Source organism: Chenopodium album, chromosome 21 (genome assembly GCF_948465745.1).
Source record: "Chenopodium album chromosome 21, dcCheAlbu1.1, whole genome shotgun sequence".
Taxonomy (NCBI): Eukaryota; Viridiplantae; Streptophyta; class Magnoliopsida; order Caryophyllales; family Amaranthaceae; genus Chenopodium; species Chenopodium album.
In genome coordinates this window covers 438,778-458,586 of record NC_137854.1, presented here as the reverse complement: position 1 = coordinate 458,586, position 19,809 = coordinate 438,778, and the positions used below count along the sequence as shown (strand labels likewise).

General features: G+C 33.4%; 3 protein-coding genes across 3 annotated transcripts; all 3 read left to right on the top strand.

The window, feature by feature from the left end:
- The first annotated feature begins 2,438 nt into the window (after positions 1–2,438).
- On the top strand, positions 2,439–4,444 carry LOC145601010 (peroxidase 72-like). The gene is made up of 4 exons (XM_081656911.1): positions 2,439–2,886; positions 3,016–3,207; positions 3,317–3,482; positions 3,906–4,444. The coding sequence occupies exons 1-4, from the start codon at positions 2,662–2,664 to the stop codon at positions 4,319–4,321; spliced, it is 999 nt and encodes a 332-aa protein (XP_081513037.1). The 5' UTR covers positions 2,439–2,661; the 3' UTR covers positions 4,322–4,444.
- A 4,912-nt stretch (positions 4,445–9,356) lies between these two features.
- LOC145600972 (peroxidase 72-like) lies at positions 9,357–10,759 on the top strand. The gene is made up of 4 exons (XM_081656858.1): positions 9,357–9,637; positions 9,741–9,932; positions 10,018–10,183; positions 10,303–10,759. The coding sequence occupies exons 1-4, from the start codon at positions 9,410–9,412 to the stop codon at positions 10,716–10,718; spliced, it is 1,002 nt and encodes a 333-aa protein (XP_081512984.1). The 5' UTR covers positions 9,357–9,409; the 3' UTR covers positions 10,719–10,759.
- Positions 10,760–12,559: 1,800 nt separating this feature from the next.
- On the top strand, positions 12,560–14,231 carry LOC145600869 (peroxidase 72-like). Its single transcript, XM_081656724.1, has 4 exons — positions 12,560–12,795; positions 12,894–13,085; positions 13,264–13,429; positions 13,768–14,231. The coding sequence occupies exons 1-4, from the start codon at positions 12,562–12,564 to the stop codon at positions 14,181–14,183; spliced, it is 1,008 nt and encodes a 335-aa protein (XP_081512850.1). The 5' UTR covers positions 12,560–12,561; the 3' UTR covers positions 14,184–14,231.
- Positions 14,232–19,809: the final 5,578 nt, after the last annotated feature.

Below are 19,809 nucleotides of genomic sequence, written 5' to 3'. Positions count from 1 at the left end.
GCTGCTGAATGTTATCTAGGAGCAGGTCTGCTGACCTTATTAGTGTTTTTGCCCTTTAATCAATAATTGGGAAAAAAAGATTAACCTAATATTCCATCTACTTTCCATCTGTAATTATTTATTGTGAGATGATAAATCGACAAACCTTTTCAATCAATCAAGCGTTGAAAAATGTTCAATCATCATCTGTTTATCACATGCAAATAATTTTTTTTCCCTATCACGAAGCATCATTGTTGTAAAACTTTTAAGGTACATACTACATTGATCTAAAATAATAGGCCATAGTTTATCTTACTGGTCAAAACATACAAAATATGATCATGTAATCGTACTATTTATTAAGTTATGCGCATAATATCATTTGTCGTGATTTTTAGACACGTAAATGATCATGTACTTGTTGCATAAAATAAAGCAGCTCAAATCATCTCATATCATGTTTCACTTGATGTTCAGTTAATCGACAGACTATCTATTCCTTTCGTTTCAATTGCACAGCAACATGAAGTAGTTAACACAATTAAAAATAGCATCAATCACGCTACAAGAAAAGCTTAAAATATTGAACGATAAATAAGTTTGACCAATTCTTTTGCTTGCGGTACTTTTTTTTTTTTTAATCTTTATTTTCTTGGTAAGGGGAGGTGTTAATACCATTAATTGTACACCACACGGGGCGGTGGCCGGTGGCCAATCTTCAAGTCTCCTACTAATGAATTGGCTTTGGCATTAAACTTAAGTAACTAACTACTCCCTTCAAACTTCACCATTGCCTTGCATCACTTTGCTTTATAAGGATAAAGTTAATTGTTATGGAGACATTTACCATACATGCTTTTCGTCTTGACCTTATTTCTTTGTAAAGTCCAAGCCTATCTTAATTTTTGGTTATTGATAGATTGTGGGCCTTAGATATTTACATTTACTCCATCTATTTCATAAAATTGCAAAATTTGCAATAGTGGGGACTGGATGGGGAGTTCACAAAATTTCAGGAAAATGATAGGGTGTGGAACTGGGGACCAAAGAAGAAATTTTATAATATTTGAAGTGAAGTATAATTGGTTATGATATACAGTATTTATTGTAATTGGTTTTGTTTTTTTTTTTTTTCATGGAAGAAAATTGATTTCAATAATAAAAGATAGCTAAATGATACTTACAAATAATTCCAAAGAAATCTAAAAGTTTCATACAACATAACACCTTAAGTGGGGTTAGTAAGAGAGAAAAATAATAAAATATTAATGGGTCTTTACACCCAAATAGAAAGCAATTATTATGAATTATAGAGAGTATTTTTTTTATTATGTTTTTTTTTTCCCGAAGAGCTTTGGTTTTTACATGTTTTATCATAATGTTATTCTCACTATTATTATTATTATTATTATTATTATTATTATTATTATTATTATTATTATTATTATCTTTTTAAAAAAGGTCAATTCAACAATTTGTTCAATCTTCATGTCTATTTGTCTAAAATCTACATCGCATATACATCATACTATGAAGAATTATTCCATGTTGAATGATGTTATTCCAAAGAAATTTTATTTTCAGTTTTCATTTTATCTTTTTAAGATTGACTGTAACTAAACCAACACTAGGTGGTTTTTTAATGCTTAAAATAACTTTTAGGACTCTAAAATTACTTGTTCATTAACCAGTCTAACAAGGCAAGCCCAAATAATCAATATTGATGCAACTCCTACCGACCTAACCTACCATATTTTACTTAGAAGATAAACACCATTTTACATTTTCATAATCATTTGAGAAAAATGCCCTTTTTTTGTCATGCCCTATTCTCACTTATTTAAGAGAAACAAGTTTATGCAAGTTAAATCAAAAATAGAAAGTTTAGATAAAAACAAGTTTAAAATTGATAAGTTTAGATAAGTTAAAGTCGCTATAGGTGTGAAAACCTTTCATAACTATTTTTACCACTTCAAAGGACAATGGTGAGACTTATATTCTATATTGTTTAAAGACTTACACTTCAAACTGTGATATGAAGTTTTAAGAAAAATTATAATCTGACTACTGTTTTCAATTGTAGACATTGTATTAACTCATCCAATGGAGGCCTTCATCTAACCTTATTTTCTCCTCTTGAGCCCCTATTTGAACTCCCTGTTGAAGATGCTCGAAGATGCTGTTAACCGATCATTGTTTATTTTATGATCTTTGGAAATAGACAGTATGCGAATGTTAACCGTCATACAATTAGAAAAAACAAAATTTTTTTAAAAAATTCATCAGAAAACCAATGGTAAACAAGCTGCAGGGATTATGTACAACAATAAGTAGATAAAACCATCACAATAGCACTAAGTCAAAAAATTGCTTTTTTTCTGTTATCTTTTGGACTAGCAATGACTTGGTACAATTGTAACTTATTGCTTGACACTTACATCTTGCGGAGTTGGAGGGCCAATAATTTGAGCAGTTAGAACCTTAATAGGAATCTATCTTGTTGACCAACTCCACCTCTTCTGTTAATCTCTTTCTTTGACTTCATTATAGTTTTCTTCTATAAATACTTAACAAACCTATCTCATCATACCACAAGTCCACAACAGTTAAGCATTAACAGTAATCAAGCTTATTATTAGTGCTGAAAACACTAGTGTACCTTTAAACACTAAAACAAACATGGTTAAGTCCATGGGTTACTTTGTTTTTGTTGTTCTCCTAGCACTTGCCCCTACATGCTTCTCTCACAAACCACAAATGGGGTATCTCTGCCCTCAGTTCTACGACCACTCGTGCCCTCAACTGCAACAGATAGTCAAGTCCATTGTTGCTCAGGCGGTTGCCAGGGATCGCAGAATGGCTGCTTCCTTGCTTAGGCTTCATTTCCATGATTGCTTCGTTAAGGTATGTATTTGCATATAACTACGAATTATATAACTTAATTTTCATCTCATTGGAATGTGCATCAGTTTCTAATCTTTACATATACTAATAATAAAGTTATCTTTTGTTTTATTTTGTAAAATTTTGCAGGGATGTGATGCCTCACTACTGCTAGACAACGGTGAAGGCATAGTCTCGGAGAAGGGGTCAAAGCCTAATAAGAACTCTGTTCGAGGGTTTGAGGTCATTGATGAGATCAAGGCTGCAGTAGAGAAAGCATGTCCCCATACTGTCTCTTGTGCTGATATCCTTACAATAGTTGCCAGAGATTCAACTGTTATTGTAAGCATCAATTTACATAATTCTGTTGTAGAATGCAGTTATACATAATCATAGAAGGCAGAAGACTTGACAAAATTATACCAAAATTACTAATGTAATTGCACTGCAGGCTGGCGGACCAAGCTGGGAAGTTCCCCTAGGAAGACGGGATTCCAGAGGAGCAAGTATACAGGGATCTAACAACGACATTCCTGCTCCTAACAACACATTTAACACCATTCTTACCAAGTTTAAACGGCAAGGCCTTAACCTTGTTGACATGGTTGCTCTCTCAGGTCTGTTTCAATCACCATATATTGTTTTTATATGTATTGACCTTGCTATTCCATCTAGTAGGATTTGTTCTTCTTACCAATATAAAGTTTTTATAAAAAAGTATTATCTTGGTCAGGCATTCCCTCTTCTCTGAAAAGAAGAAAACCTAGTACTAGCAACTACCTGTTCATTTCTATTGGCTGATTTCTGCTCTATGGACCATTTTAACAAAATTAAAAACATTTACTGGGTTGATGATATACATGTACACAAAAATTGTAAGATTATAAGGAGCATTCTCTCTAGCTACTCGTTTTAACTGGATAAAGATTAGATTGAATATAATTAGACTGGCTGAGATTCATTAGCCCTCATACAACAGTGTTTTGTTTTTTGGTTATGTATTTTTGGGTTGAGAATGACAAGCAGAAGTGTTGGTGCAGGTGCTCACACAATAGGTAATGCAAGATGTGTCAGCTTCAGGCAAAGGCTCTACAACCAGAATGGAAATGGGCAGCCTGACTTCACACTTGACCCAGCATATGCTTCTAAATTGCGAAACCAATGCCCACGGTCTGGTGGTGACCAAAACTTGTTCTTCTTAGATTATGTGACACCCTTTAAGTTCGATAACAGCTACTACAGGAACATATTGGCTAACAAGGGGCTGTTGAACTCGGACCAAATTTTGCTAACCAAGAATCAAGAATCAATGCAACTAGTGAAACAATATGCCGAAAACATGGAGCTTTTCTTTGATCATTTTGCCAAGTCCATGATTAATATGGGTAACATCACTCCATTGCTAGGCCCAAAAGGAGAGATCAGGCAGAACTGCAGAAGGATAAATTCATACTAAGATTCTCTATACTTCTCTGTTTTGTTGACTGTCAAAATTATGGTGTAATATATTCTGTAATGTTATTTGTTTTCCAAATTTCATTTTATGTGCGTTTGAAGCGTAGTTGCTGCCTGCAGCAAGCTCTGACATAAATTGTATATCTGTCTTTTTCAGTTGAAATAAAGTATTGCTAATCTCATGATTTGATCTTTCATATATGTTATTTCTACTCAATTCAATGTTTAATCTTTTCTTTTATGTACATTTTTTTTTGTTCTGGGACAGTTTCACATAATAATGCTAGACCATAGTTTCTTCCAAAGAAAAAAAAAGACAATATAAAACCACAAACACATAGTAAAATACGAAGATTTTTTAGAAATCTAAAATAATGTAATATTTGAAACATACTCACTCCATTCCAAGTTTAAGTTTAAATGTGCAAATGCAAGTACTTGCTGTAAGAGAAAGTGAACATATTGGAACAGCAAAAATAACATTTCATCAATTATTCGCATTGAGATACAATCCCCTATCGCAATGTTCAATAAATCGCAATGTTCAATATACACCGTGACCACTTTAGTAAAAATTATAAAAAGTTAATATTTAGACTTTATACCTTTAATTAGACATCAACATCTTTCATTCTTAAAAGCAGGTGACTTTTTATTGTTTAATTTAGGTTTGACTTGTAATTTTCATGGGTACTATAGTGCCTAATGATTTTTCCTTACAATTTAACTAAAAAACCGTTCCTTCTCCAGTTCTCCTTCCTTTTTATTCCCTCCTTATCTTCCATGAATATTACCAAACGCGATATATAAAATGTGTTGCAAATATTATCGACTAAGTAAAGGATAGTAAATTTGATGAATAATATAATTCTCAAACTCGTCCCCTTCCTATTGTTTTTTGGTGGTAGGGGAATGGGTCTCGAGGTGTTAATTATACACCACGCGGGAGCCTCAACTAATTAAATTGTCTTTATTAAGTTTTTAATTGTAACACTATTCCATGAATCTTTCAACAATAATACTTTGTTCTTGCATTAAGATAAGTTTAGTAGGAATTTGACTCTAATTTAACATATCTCCATATTGATTGGTCAAAAGAGTAGTTTGAAGTTGTAACATGATGTTTTTTCTCCATTATTTTTTTATTGTCCTCATCGTTTATGTATGAATCTTTCGTACTTTGAAATATTATTTGTCCATGTTGATGTAACTCCGAAGAAGAGTACATTTTCAGTTTTCATTTTCTATGATGTTAATTTTGACTGGCATAATATTATACGACTAATACGAGTATATTTGTACAGATTACAAAATTATGATTATGCTTTATGTACAATTCTCAATAAAACACTACAAACATGCCAACTCCAAATAATCATTGTTTAAAAAACACCAACTCCTAACCCTCGGCTATGGTAGATACTCGGTACCTTCAGGCTTCAGCTACTTACTTGTGTCCATATCCGTTATGCACATGTACTAGTGTCAAACATGCGTGTATTTAAAATAAATATATGTAGAACGAACAAAAAAAAAAAAAAAACCCACCCCAACCAACCTTAAGTGTACCTACATCAATAAAATGCGTTTCCTAGTTTAATACTATTAGAGTCGTAGTCTTTCCTCCATTCACATTTAGGGCTTGTTCTCATTGACTGAACTCAGCTGAATTGAACTGAACTAAACTGAACTGAAATGAATATTTTATAAGAGAAGGAAATTAGGAGCTGAAATGAGCTAAACTGAACTGAAAATAAACGTATATAAATAGCCTCCTAACCTTAATTAGGAGGCTATTTAGGTGGTTGAAACCATCTATATTGCTTTTAAAATGTCACTTTAGCCGTTTATGTACATGTCTCCTTTAACTAATTTAAAGTCACCACATGAGCTTATATGTGACCAACTAGTGGTCACATATGGTTCCAAACAACTTTGTATAACCCTGTGTTGCATCCCCTATCCTCTCGTGAGCTTTTGATTTCAGGTCCCGAAACCTCTTAAATTGATCCAAAAACGTGAATTATAGCCTTCACTTTAGACATTTTTTTTTTTACTTTTCTGGACTTGGATAGAAACAAGTTGGGGTGTTTCCCATGAACCCCACGACACCTCAGAAGGCCATTTGGGTGATTGGAACATCCATTTTGCTTGAAAAATATCACTTTAACTATTTACATACATGTTTCCTTTAATTAACTCAAGGTCGCCATAAGGGCCTTTGTGTGAGTGATTAGTGGTCATATATGGTTCTAAACAACACTATATGACCTTAGGATTTATCCCCTACCTTCCCGACAATTTTCAACATCGGGTTCCAAAACCTCAAAAAATGGTCCAAAAGCGTGGATTATAGCCTTCAGTTTTGGACAATTTTTGATTTTTCGGACCGGGAAAGGAAATAGGTTGGAGTGCTTCTCTTGGACCCCACGACACCTCGAGAGGCTATTTGGGTGGTTAAATCCATTCACTTTGCCTATAAACAGTCAATTTAACCGTTATGTATATGCCTCTTTTCAATGACTCGAGGCCACCATTGGATATATGTAATGATTAATGATCATATATGATTCCAAACAACAATTTCTATATCCTTAAATTATGATATGTTATCAATAATCAATAATATATACTAAAAGACACACCAGTAATGACACGTGTCATCTCCTGGTGTGTCTTTATTTTTTATTTTTTTTAAACAAAAAAATATTTTAAAAGATTCTAAACTAAAATAATATGATTATTTTCATTAATGTAGTAGTTACCTAAAATAAAAGTTTTATTATACTCCATATTTTTATACATGTCATATTGACAATCATTAATACAAAAGATACTCTGTAAATATATTTTATACATATTTTGTGACATATTGTACTACAAAAAAATATCACTATTGTTAAGATTTGCCTAAATATCTATCTAATATGTATCATTAAATTATTAATATGCTAACTAAAAGACACACCAACAATGACACGTGTCAATTTTTGGTGTGTCCTTATTTTATTTAAGGAAGTTATTTATAAAATAAATTGATTTAGTCAACCATAGAAATAAGCAATAATATATACCTTTCTTTTATTAATATGCAATTAACTATGGAGAATAAGGAAACAAATAATCTTATTTAAGAAGATGTAGTTTTGGTGGAATATTTTATAAGATTATTTTTTATTTTATTTATTTTACGGTAAGAATATTATCTTGATTAAATATACAATAAACATTTGTAAAATTTTCAATTCATATTTTTTTTTCTAGAAATCACTATTACTATATAAATTGAGCAGAATTATAACTCAAATACATAAATCAACTACAATTCTTCAACTTAAAAAAAATGAGCTACACTCTTCATAATCAATTTTTTAGTCTAATAAAATATGCTCTTTTCATTTGAGTAAATTGTAGAGTAATGTAATGAATCAATTCATCTACATAAAACTGATTTTCTATGGACTACATAGAGAGAGTATAAATTAAGGAAATTTTGCGAACAACTACCATTTAAATGACTACTTTTGAGAACAACTACCATTTAAAATTTTCTTTTGAAAAAACTACCACAAAAACACAAAAAGTTTGAGTAGCACTACCACATTTATTGTTTCCGACAAGAATATCCGTTTTTCGGGGCATATTTTTTAAAATTTCCCTCAAAAAAACCCAAATTAAATGACAATATTGCACTACATTAACCCTTAATTGTATTATACACTTCAATTTCCCCAAATCCCCCAATTTCGTAAAGCCCTGAATTCAATTTTTTTTACCATAAACCCTAATTTTAAGATTTAATTGAGAAATTAAATAAACTATAATGCAAAATTAAAGATAATTGACCTATAATTGTGTTTTACTATCGAAATCTCTTGTTTTTCATGCCAAAATTGATTGAAATTTTATAAACTAGGCTTTTTCAGCCGGAAATTTCTGCTGGAAAATAAACCGTGGTAGTGCTACTCAAATTTTTTGTGACTTTGTGGTAGTTTTTTTAAAAGAAAATTTTAAATGGTAGTTGTTCTCAAAAGTGGTCATTTAAATGGTAGTTGTTGGCAAAATTTCCATAAATTAATTAAGAGTGTAATTTTTTTGGTTTCTTATATTTTAAGTTTATACATGGCAAATCATGTTTTATTTGATGACATTCGAAAGGATAGTTAACTATTTTATAATTGTGCTTTTTGTCATGCTAGGTGGACATGAAAACCATATATCGCTAAGTTGCTACTACTCTATGTGAGATATGATTAATTACTTGGAATATGTTTATATTGGACCCTTTCCACAAAACATTGAAACTCCGGCTAAATTTGATTTACATTAATAAAATGTTTTGTGCTATCTTTCCTTGAAATAAAAAAATTTAACGTAATATTTCATTATGTTTCAATGAATATATATACAGTAATAATTAAAACAACCGTGCATGGCACGGGACCTAACCTAGTACTTGTATAATTCTAAGTAAAATGTTACAAATGTATAAGGAGTGACTGATAGTCCAATCAATAACATTCTAAGGGCAAGGTTAGTTCAGATTGTCGTCCGCAATTCTGTTTCTTAGAGTTTCATTGCATTTACTACCTCTGTTACATATTATTTGCAACGATTAGACATTTTCACTCTCTACTTTATGTCAAATTGTTGTAAATAATATGTAACGGATGTAGTAATTTATTTCAAATGTACATCCATAGCATGTTCCAAACTCGTAACTTTCCCAAGAAACCACAGTGCAAACAAACTTTAGGAATAGGAATTATGTACAATACTCTTATAATTTTACATACTAGTGTGTACGTATATCATATTGCTTTCTTTCTGTCTCTGATTTGAGCTTTCATCTAGGAGACTTGGAGTGCTGATAGTTATTTGAGCAGTTAAAAACTTAAGAGGAATATATTGTTGACCAACTCCACCTCACCAATTTTGTATATCTTTTTCTTTGACTTCGTAATAGATTTATCCTATATAAACCCTACAAACACATCTAATTAACCATACCATAACACTAAATCATTCATTTTATCAAGTTTATTAGTGCTGAAAACACAAGCATACTGTCTGAAAAGCCAAAACAAACATGGGTAAGTCCTTGATGAGCTACTTCATTGTTCTTGTTCTATTAGCACTTGCCCCTTTATGCTTCTCTCACAAATTCCAAGGTGGTTATCTCTACCCTCAGTTCTATGACCGCTCGTGTCCACAAGTGGAACAGATTGTCAAGTCTGTTGTTGCTCAGGCGGTTGCCAGGGATCGTCGAATGGCTGCTTCCTTGCTTAGACTCCACTTTCATGACTGCTTTGTTAAGGTATTAGAATTAAATGTACAAGTATAATATAAGGCTCATCTTATACTAGTTTAATTGATTTAAAGTCTAAACCAATGTTGATGTATTTTGTAAAATGTTGTAGGGATGTGATGCCTCATTGTTGCTAGAGAGCAATGGAAACATAATCTCAGAGAAGGGGTCCAACACTAACAGGAACTCAGCTCGAGGGTTTGAGGTCATTGATGAAATCAAAGCCGCGGTAGAGCAAGCATGCCCCCACACCGTCTCTTGTGCTGATATCCTTGCTTTAGCTGCCAGAGATTCAACTGTTATTGTAAGCATCAGTTTACGTAGTACAGTTCTAATTTTTAAGATATTGTGCATATAGTAATACCTATGTAACGTTAAAAATACTGTAGGCTGGTGGACCAAATTGGCAAGTACCTCTAGGAAGAAGGGATGCTAGAGGAGCAAGTATACAGGGGTCTAACAACGACATTCCTGCTCCTAACAACACATTTAACACCATTCTTACCAAGTTTAAACGCCAAGGCCTCGACCTTGTTGACCTTGTTGCCCTCTCAGGTTTGTTACAATCACCTACATACGCGTCTCACTACCTTTTATGTCCATGGATATATGCTTTTTTTATTAATAAAAGATGTGTAAAAAGTTAACAATAGAAATGTATTATATTGGTGCAGGTGCTCACACTATTGGTAATGCAAGGTGTGTTAGCTTCAGGCAAAGGCTCTACAACCAGAATGGAAATGGAAAGCCTGACTTCACACTAGACCGAGCATATGCGTATGAGTTGCGCAACCAGTGCCCGCAGTCTGGTGGTGACCAAAACTTATTCTTCTTGGACTATGCAACTCCCTTCAACTTTGATAACAGTTACTACAAGAACATATTGGCATACAAGGGACTGTTGAACTCTGACCAAGTTTTGTTAACCAAGAATCGAGAATCGATGCAACTAGTAAAGCAATATGCTGAGAACATGGAGCTATTCTTCGATCATTTTGCAAAGTCCATGGTTAAGATGGGTAACATTTCCCCATTGACAGGACCAAAAGGAGAGATTAGGCAGTTTTGCAGAAGTATTAATTACTACTAAGATCCTCTGTTTTCTCTGTTTTCCCCTGTTTTGTTGCTTTAGTTGAAAATTTGATGTAATTTATTTTGTTATTCTCTTTGTTCTAATTTTTTTGAAAGTGTCTGCGTTTAAAGCGGAGTAGTTGTTGTTTATGACAAGCTCTCAGATAGATTTGTATATCATATCAGTCTTTCGAGATGAAATAAATTAAATTTGTCTTCAGCTAAAGTTGTATTCAAACCAAATGGCTTTATCAGACTAGTAGAGGAGTTTGCATTGTAAAGCCCTTTTTTTTCACTTTATTCAAAATTTATACAGTAAAATAATTTAAGTTTAGGAGAGTTAATTTAATTTCATCAAAAATAATTTCAATTTAGCAAAAATCAAGTGAAGAGAACAACGCCTTATTTTTTTTTTTTTTAGTTGACAATTTGACTTTTGTGCTACTACACTTTCAACTTATCAATTTTTGTAACTTATACATAAGTAAATAATAATCATGATATACAATTGTTACTTATGGAGAATAATAGTTATTGTTGTTTCAACTTATAGTAAGAGAAAAATTGACATATTTTGATGACACTATTCACGCACTTTATTAAACCGTTTATTTGTTATTTATACATAAGAAATAATATAATTAAGTAATCTTATTAAATTTGTCTCAGTATGTATCTCCAAAAAATTGATACTTTTTATTTACAATCCTTATTAGTATTAATAATACTAATTGTTACGGAGTATTTTATAAACGTGTCAATATAAACATTATGGAGGAATTTAACTCTTAAAGGAAAGGGATTATTCAACCACAATCAGCCATCTAAAATATGGAGTACATTTAAAATATATATATATATATATATATATAGAGAGAGAGAGAGAGAGAGAGAGAGAGAGAGAGAGAGAGAGAGAGAGAGAGAGAGAGAGAGAGAGAGAGAGAGAGAGAGAGAGAGAGAGAGAGAGAGAGAGAGAGAGAGAGAGAGAGAGAGAGAGAGAGAGAGAGAGAGAGAGAGAGAGAGAGAGAGAGAGAGAGAGAGAGAGAGAGCCTCAATAACAAATAATGTAGACAAAATCTGATATCAAGTCACGAATACCACTAGTCCACTACAATACCTCATAAGATTTTAACCAGCTAAGCCAGTTTATCATCAACACATACAATCGACTTACTACGTATTAAATCATCCTTTCTCTCTTCTCTCTTCTCACTTCAAACCCACTTTCCCGCAAAAAATATTTGATACGAGTACAAAATAATAGAGCTGTAGAGTACTTTAATCAATTTGCCATGTGTTGGTAATTTGCACTAATTAAATTATCTTGCTTTGTGCTACTATCCCACTAAAGATTTTGTAGTTTCCCTCAAGAACCCATAGGCCATTTAAATTTAATGTGTAGGGATATGAACATAGGATTTTGTAGTTTTGTACACTATAGAGTTATACGTGGTAATTAATGATATAACATTAGATAAGCATAATGTGGAAATTTAATTTATTTCTGCTTTCCTAGGGTGTTCCTATTGAGCCAAGATAAGACCTAATCTATAATCATTTGCATGATACTGTACTTACTCCTTTGAACCACTAACAAATTTCTGCTACTAACATGCAATTAATTGAGCAATTTGCAAATCATGCATGTTAATGCGAATAATCGTAGTTGACCTACTCCACCTTCATTTTGTCTCCTGTCTTTATCTTTGACCTTGCAAAACATCGTTACTATAAATACCCTTTAAAACTTATGTCATCATATCATAACAGAAAAACATTCCAATAAGTCAATTTCTAGTACTAATATAAGCTTCTAAAACATTACATTATTAGCTTATTTAGCCACAGTACAACCAACTGAGATGGCTAAGTCCATGAGCTACTGTATTGTTCTTGCTCTCCTAGCACTTGCAGTTGTTCCTCTATGCTTTTCTCACAAAACCCAACAAGGTGGTTATCTCTACCCTCAGTATTACGATCACTCGTGCCCACAAGTCCAACAGATTGTTAAGTCTGTTGTTGCTCAGGCGGTTGCTAGGGAACGTCGTATGGCTGCTTCCTTGCTGAGGCTCCATTTCCACGACTGCTTTGTTAAGGTACTTACATCATATATTCATCATATCCATAATGTTCATGTTGCATATTTTTGTCGAAACCCTTCAATATTTACATATCGGTGCAATAAAATTTGCAGGGATGTGATGGATCAGTACTGTTAGACACTAGTGGAAGCATAGTCTCAGAGAAGGGATCAAAGCCTAATAAGAACTCGATTCGAGGATTTGAGGTCATCGATGAGATCAAGGCTGCAGTAGAGAGAGCATGCCCCCATATTGTCTCATGTGCTGATATCCTTGCTATAACTGCTAGAGATGCAACTGTTATTGTAAGCAATTAAGCATTAATAATTTCCTGCTATATTGTAGTAGTAGACTAGTAGCTATTCACTTGTGGCATTATGGGTCTTATGGAATGCAGTTGGAAAACTAAATTAATTTATTAGCATATAAAAACAGGACGTATATAATTGATAATGTTATTAACTTATTAAGCAATAATTGCAGGCTGGTGGACCAAATTGGGAAGTGCCCTTGGGAAGAAGGGATTCCAGAGGAGCAAGTTTGCAGGGATCTAACAACGAAATTCCTGCTCCTAACAACACATTTAACACCATTCTTACCAAATTTAAACGTCAAGGCCTCAAATTAGTTGATCATGTTGCTCTCTCAGGTTTGTTTCGAAGCATTCTTATATCAGTGGTGGATCTAGAATTTTTTTGGTACTTTCAAGAATACTTAATTTTCGAACATTCTTGAGTTTTTTTTTTTATATTTATTTTTTAATTTTTTATGTACTTAAAGTAAATCTTTTTGTCCTACAATATATAACCAATTTTGAAATTAAGGAAAGGTGACTGCATATATGCTCAACTTTAAGGCTTTCTATATCTACTCATGATTCATATTTTCCTCTATGTTTTACAGTTTTGCCATAATAAGATTGCGTTATTAATTGCATTTTATTATTCTATTGTGGATTGAAATTAACAAAAAGGAGTTTTGGTACAGGTGCTCACACAATAGGTAATGCAAGGTGTGTTAGCTTCAGACAAAGGTTGTACAACCAGAACCGAAACGGACAGCCTGATGTTACACTAGACAGACTATATGCTTCGCAGTTGCGCAACCAATGCCCACGATCCGGTGGTGACCAAAACCTATTCTTCTTAGACCATGTATCACCCTTCAGCTTTGACAACAGCTACTACAGGAACATATTGGCTAACAAGGGACTGTTGAATTCTGACCAAGTTTTGTTGACCAAGAATAAAAAGTCAATGAAATTAGTCAAGCAATATGCTGAGAACATGGAGCTTTTCTTTAATCATTTTGCAAAATCCATGGTTAAAATGGGTAACATTTCTCCATTGACAGGCCCAAAAGGAGAGATCAGGCAGAATTGCAGAAGGATTAATTCCTACTAAGATTTTTTAACAGGACAAAGTCCTCTGTATTTTTATTTTTAATGGTTTTTTTTTCTTCATTGTTGTTAATTAAGTTGAAAATTTGTGTAATTTATTCTGTTCTTTTTAACTGTACAAGGAATTCATAATATGTGTGAAGCAGAATGATTGCCGCCTGTGGCAAGCTTCAAAAGAAATTTGTATATCAGTCGTTCCAAATGAAATAAATTGATTTGTTTCTTATCTTATAACTTTATCTTAATTGTTTCATTTGTTTGTTTATCAAAGTTCATGCATGACACTAATATGTTCTTGCATTTATGTTCCTTCCTACATGAAAATTTTAGGCCAAGGAAGAAGTAATAAAGGCTAAGTTTGATCAAATTTCATGGCAAAACAAAACATTGTTCCTATTAAACTACAACAAAGACATTACTGAAACAATATCTTCAACATTAATAACACTATACTTAACTGTCCCAAAACACAATCCATTCTAATGTGACGTAAAGAGTGTCTAGGTAATTGACTTATGTATGTATGTACTCCTTTTGTTCAAAAATAATAGTCACATACTACTAGCAGGTTTAATTGTTTAAATTATGATTGGATTTCTAAACATATCCTTTACTTCTCCTATAATATATGGATTATATTGGGGAATAAAGGAACAACATTATTAAAGATTACACTAAAGTTCCGCCTAAAACTGTACCTTGCTTAATTAGAGTAGTCTATTTACTTCTATCTTTTCTTGGGTGCAATGCTATAATCTACACTTTTTGAGGAAAGTTTGAGGTTTTGGGGTCCGGTGGCAAAAAGTGTTGAGACCCTAGGTGATATATCTCGAGGTCATATAATGCCGTTTGAAACCATATAAGATCATTATATGTTGTCATAAACGTACGTGGTAGACTTGAGTTTACGAAATCATCACCGCAAGTTGTGAACGGGTAAAATGACCGTTTAAGGGCATATTGGATGGTTCCACCGACCCAATTGGACACCCAGAAGATACTAGGGACCATGGTAAACATCTTGGAAATTTATATTTTCGGGCGAAAAAAGGTTAAAAAAATTACAAAATTGAAGACTATAATCCACGCTTTTTGAGAAAATTTTGAAGTTTCGTGGCCCGGTGGTGAAAAGCCTTGAGATCCTAATGTAGGAGTTTATAGGTACTACGCAGTGGAAATAATATATATGAATCATATTCAATAGAGTACCTAATCCAAGGATCGCATGCATAACACACAAGACACATAATCATACCTTTGAAGCGTGAATTCCACGAAGCTATTCGACAGGCAAATCAGGGAGAGAATAGAGCCCCAAGTGTTGCTCCTCTACTTAGTCCACGAGATTCGAACGAGCCGTCCACCAATTCTAGATTGGTCGAGTGATTGAGGAAAACCGCGATCACCACCTTTTCGGACAACCGACCACCGCACGAACCACCACCACCACGAGACACCACCGGCGCCTAGGAGGAGGAGAGATCCGTGAGAGAGGGAGTATGAGAGGGGTTTGGTTTCCTGTTTGCTAATTAGGGTTTGATCTAAATGATCAGTCAATTCCTTACTTGCAAACCTAGGCACCTAGTCTATTTATAATCTCATTATAATTAGACTAGGGCACGAAGCCCAATAGCCTCTTAAAGCCCCATATGGCCGGCCACCTAGAGTGATGAGGCCCATGATGGGCCTCTTCCTCTAATGCTCGATCTAGCCCCTTTGTGTGACCTTATAGGATCCGTCCAATTGGGCTTTGGCCTATTTTACTAGTCCAAAGATCGTAAGTACCTCTAGCTATGGCAAAACGACGACCCAAATGTCCGGACTTAATTATCTCCATAATTTGATCCAATTATATATCTAGTAATTGCACACGACGAAGACATAACTCCTTCAATCTCCCACTTGTCTGAGACAAGGGTGCAATATTCAAATTCCTTAAGTCAATGTATATGTCGATTTGATAATATGATTGCATCACATGTCGAGATCATATTAATCTACAAATCGTTTCTTGAAATCTGAGTTAGAATTACAAAACCAAATGATTACTGAGTAATGCATTTGAACGCGGCCACGTATTTTCTGAATTCTCCCTCTTCAAGCGGCCATGACACATTTCCTAATTTAATAGGTAGACTCTATCCAATCTTGTGGCAACAAGCCTCCCACTCAACTTCAGAAATGACCGGGAAACACCCTTTATAATCTCCAGTTACGGGCAGACGTATGAGTGTACCACAGCCATAACATCCATTGAATGAAATCAATGTTCCACTCATGTCAAAGGAGTCCACTAATATATACGGAAGCTCTATACTTGAACTTCAAAGTAGGTCAATAGTTCGATCATGCATCATTCATGCATATCCAAGTGATAGACCGAGCATCACTATGCCCCTATAGCCCATGAAACTGCGCTATCCAATCAATCTTACATGCTAGTCCATTCATTGAAATCATTTATGTCCATTTTAATGATTTCGAACTAGGAACTTAAATAATATATGAATTTTGTTCACCTGTGGGGTTTCATTCAAAAGGTCATCAACCTAGTGAGCCCATCAATTCATAATTATTTTGGACATTTTATTTAATTTCAAACCATGATTAAATAAGAGAAATAATAATTTCTGTTTTAAACATAATTCTGCAAATTGATGTATTTTCTTATGTAATATGTTTTCACAAACATACACAACTTAAATTTACACAATTTGCTTCAATCCAAGACTTTAATATGACTTTCATACCTTTGTCTATGGAAGGGGTTTAGTGATTTCTCACTCATAATAAAACTTTGCAGAACGTGACCTTCCGCTGGTCAATGATCTCATAACTGAGGCGATATCTCATATTCATTTGTTTGGATTTGTGATGTGACCCTGGCTCCTTTGTTCTTGGGCAAAGGTGACCCTTTAGTCATATTACATTTTAATCCAAACTTCCTCTAAAACTATCCGACTATAGCTTAATACACATATTCTGATATTGAGCATGCAATAGTGCTTTGCTTTGAACTCTTCAAGCTCACTGTACTTCTCCATACTGACAAAATTGTGCATCTAGATCAAGATCTAGAGTCATCTTGCCTGTTTGGAAAAACTTGCATTCGTAAAACCTTTTTGACAAACTTGTTTACCTTTAACACCATAAACTAGAAAATTCCTTTAGTGCTTCTCAAATACTCAAGGATTTGTTCTTGGTAACTTTCCGTATGCTTATTCTGTATTTGCTTGAAACTTGCTACACATGCACAAGTCATATGTAACAACTTGCTTTGTACATTTCATGGCACATGTAATGGACCCTTTTCCGAAAGCATTAGGTACACTACCTTTACAACCCAACTCTACTAGCTTTTAAAGGCATAGAGTTTTACTGAGTGTAAAACCATGAGGCATGAAAAAATCCTCTCTTAGAGTCTTGCATCTTGAACTTGTCAAGAATCTTATCAACATAAGTCTCTTGATTAGGTCCAGTCATCCTTCAAGATTCACTTTGTGGATTTTGATTCCAATATGTACTCAACATCTCCTAAGTCTCCCATATAGAAACAATCTTTCTAACCATTGCTTGACTTATTCAAGCATTGATATATCATTTCATATGAACTATATGTTAACTACATACTAGACTAAGAAGACCAATTGCTCCCACTAAAATTCTTGTCTCTATAAGATTCCTTTTCATTCTTCCAAGGTAATCAAACTGTTTGATTTCCTAATGAATATTCCAACTCCCTAATGCTTACTTCAATCCATAAATGAATTTCTGAAGTTTGCAAAACTTTCTAGGAATTTCTGGATTTCAAAACTCTTAGGTTGTATCATATACATTGTCATCCATCAAGAACACTTCATGATGGTGATTTTGATTTCCAAAACTAGAAATAATCCGAATAGGCTTACATAACTAATAGGTTTGACCCCATTTGCAAGACTATCATGGACTAGCACATCTTTACAGACATGGAGTCCATTCTGGATTTCTTGGCTTTATGCCATTTCCTGAGTTGGCACTTGTCCAAAGCTTGCTTGTAGGTATGGATTCCAACCATTCCAATATGAAAATTTTAGAATCCACCTTATAATAGAATTCCAACAAACTGTTTGTTTTAATCCTAAGTAACCTACGATAGGTATGAGCGACAATAGAATTATTCTCTTCAACTCTTTGAAGCCTTTCATTCTAGTAGGACGATAGAAGTCTCGTTACTTGAATTAGCTTGCTTCGACACATGTTTTATCAAATTAGCTGATTTCATGTGCATTCGTCTCTAATGTAGTGTTATCTACATCCCTTTGTTGCTCGTCTCGAATCTCATCAAGATCTAACTTTACTCCCACTTGGCTTTGTAGGAAGACACTTCTTTCTATAAAGACACTATCGCGAGCAACAAACATTTTGTTTTTATGCGATTGTAGGAATAATACCTCTGATTTAGGGTTTATTATGTCATCTTTGTAAACATTTTACATAGATTTCATACTTCATCAATCCTGTTTAGAAAAGATTACTTTGGAACATTTCCATCCTTTCTACTGCTTTGGTTAAGTTTCTGTTTAGTATATTTGCAATTGTTGTTGTTCTAATGCATATCCTCAAAACGATATTTGTAAATCATTAAATCTTGGATCGAACCATGGCAAGCAAAGTTTGATTCCTACTTTATACATACATTTTAATTGTAATGTTCTTGGATTGTGAACAAATTCAACAATTCCTTTAGATGATCATTTGTTTTGAGTTAAATATTTATTACAACAATCATATTGTGGTGCTAAATTGTTTATCTCAAACTTGATTTTACATTTCATTTTGGAATTTTGAACATTTCAATGATTCCAACTTTTATTTCATTAAGTAATTATCGACATATTTACTTAAATCGTTAATAAAATCAATGAAAAAGTTAAATCTCTTGCTAATTTTGAATTTATGGTACACTCACATCATATGTTTGTGTTCCAAAAGGTCATTTTAGCTCTTTTACCCTTTCAACTAAAAGGTAACTCGGTCATTTTATCAAGCATGACTTCTAACTCTCAAGTGATTCATAATCATATAAGAGTAAGAGTCCATCCATAACTTTAGATGTGCAAATGGTTTATGTGACCTAACCTTACTTTATTATAAGTAAGTTTACTTTGAATCATCTAATTTTACTTTTGTGATCTACTTATATCAATGTCATAAATAAAATCAACTCACATCTAGCAAAATGAAAACAATTTATTACCTTGGTCATGGATCAACATTTGTCCAAGCCAAGTAAAAACAAATCAGTATTCAAAATAAGAAAACTGAAATATTGTCTCATCAAAAACTGGAAATAGTTCTAAATGTCATGATAAACTAATCAGAAAATAAAACTATGAAGCTATCTCTGGCCACTCAAATACTTCTAGTGCACCTTCAAGCTCCATCTCCATGCTAGCTTCACTTGTTTGCAGTTCCTGCGCAACATCATAATGTTAAGCTCTGCAACTTGGTATCACATACCTTAGTGAAAGTTAAAATGTTTATAACATAATACCTGAGGTTGATGCTCCATTCTTCTTCTTGAGGAAATCAAGGTATTTCTGGCAATTGCGTTTCCAATGTCCCTTCTTCTTGCAGTAAAAGCATTC

Bases quoted from the DNA above. Each gene is read 5' to 3' on its own strand.
- LOC145601010 (XM_081656911.1), top strand. From the start codon at position 2,662: ATGGTTAAGTCCATGGGTTACTTTGTTTTTGTTGTTCTCCTAGCACTT. The intron at 3,208-3,316 runs GTAAGCATCAAT...ATTGCACTGCAG, and splicing joins CCAGAGATTCAACTGTTATT to GCTGGCGGACCAAGCTGGGA. The intron at 3,483-3,905 runs GTCTGTTTCAAT...GTGTTGGTGCAG, and splicing joins TGACATGGTTGCTCTCTCAG to GTGCTCACACAATAGGTAAT.
- LOC145600972 (XM_081656858.1), top strand. From the start codon at position 9,410: ATGGGTAAGTCCTTGATGAGCTACTTCATTGTTCTTGTTCTATTAGCA. The intron at 9,638-9,740 runs GTATTAGAATTA...AAAATGTTGTAG, and splicing joins TTCATGACTGCTTTGTTAAG to GGATGTGATGCCTCATTGTT. The intron at 9,933-10,017 runs GTAAGCATCAGT...AAAATACTGTAG, and splicing joins CCAGAGATTCAACTGTTATT to GCTGGTGGACCAAATTGGCA.
- LOC145600869 (XM_081656724.1), top strand. From the start codon at position 12,562: ATGGCTAAGTCCATGAGCTACTGTATTGTTCTTGCTCTCCTAGCACTT. The intron at 12,796-12,893 runs GTACTTACATCA...TAAAATTTGCAG, and splicing joins TCCACGACTGCTTTGTTAAG to GGATGTGATGGATCAGTACT. The intron at 13,430-13,767 runs GTTTGTTTCGAA...GTTTTGGTACAG, and splicing joins TGATCATGTTGCTCTCTCAG to GTGCTCACACAATAGGTAAT.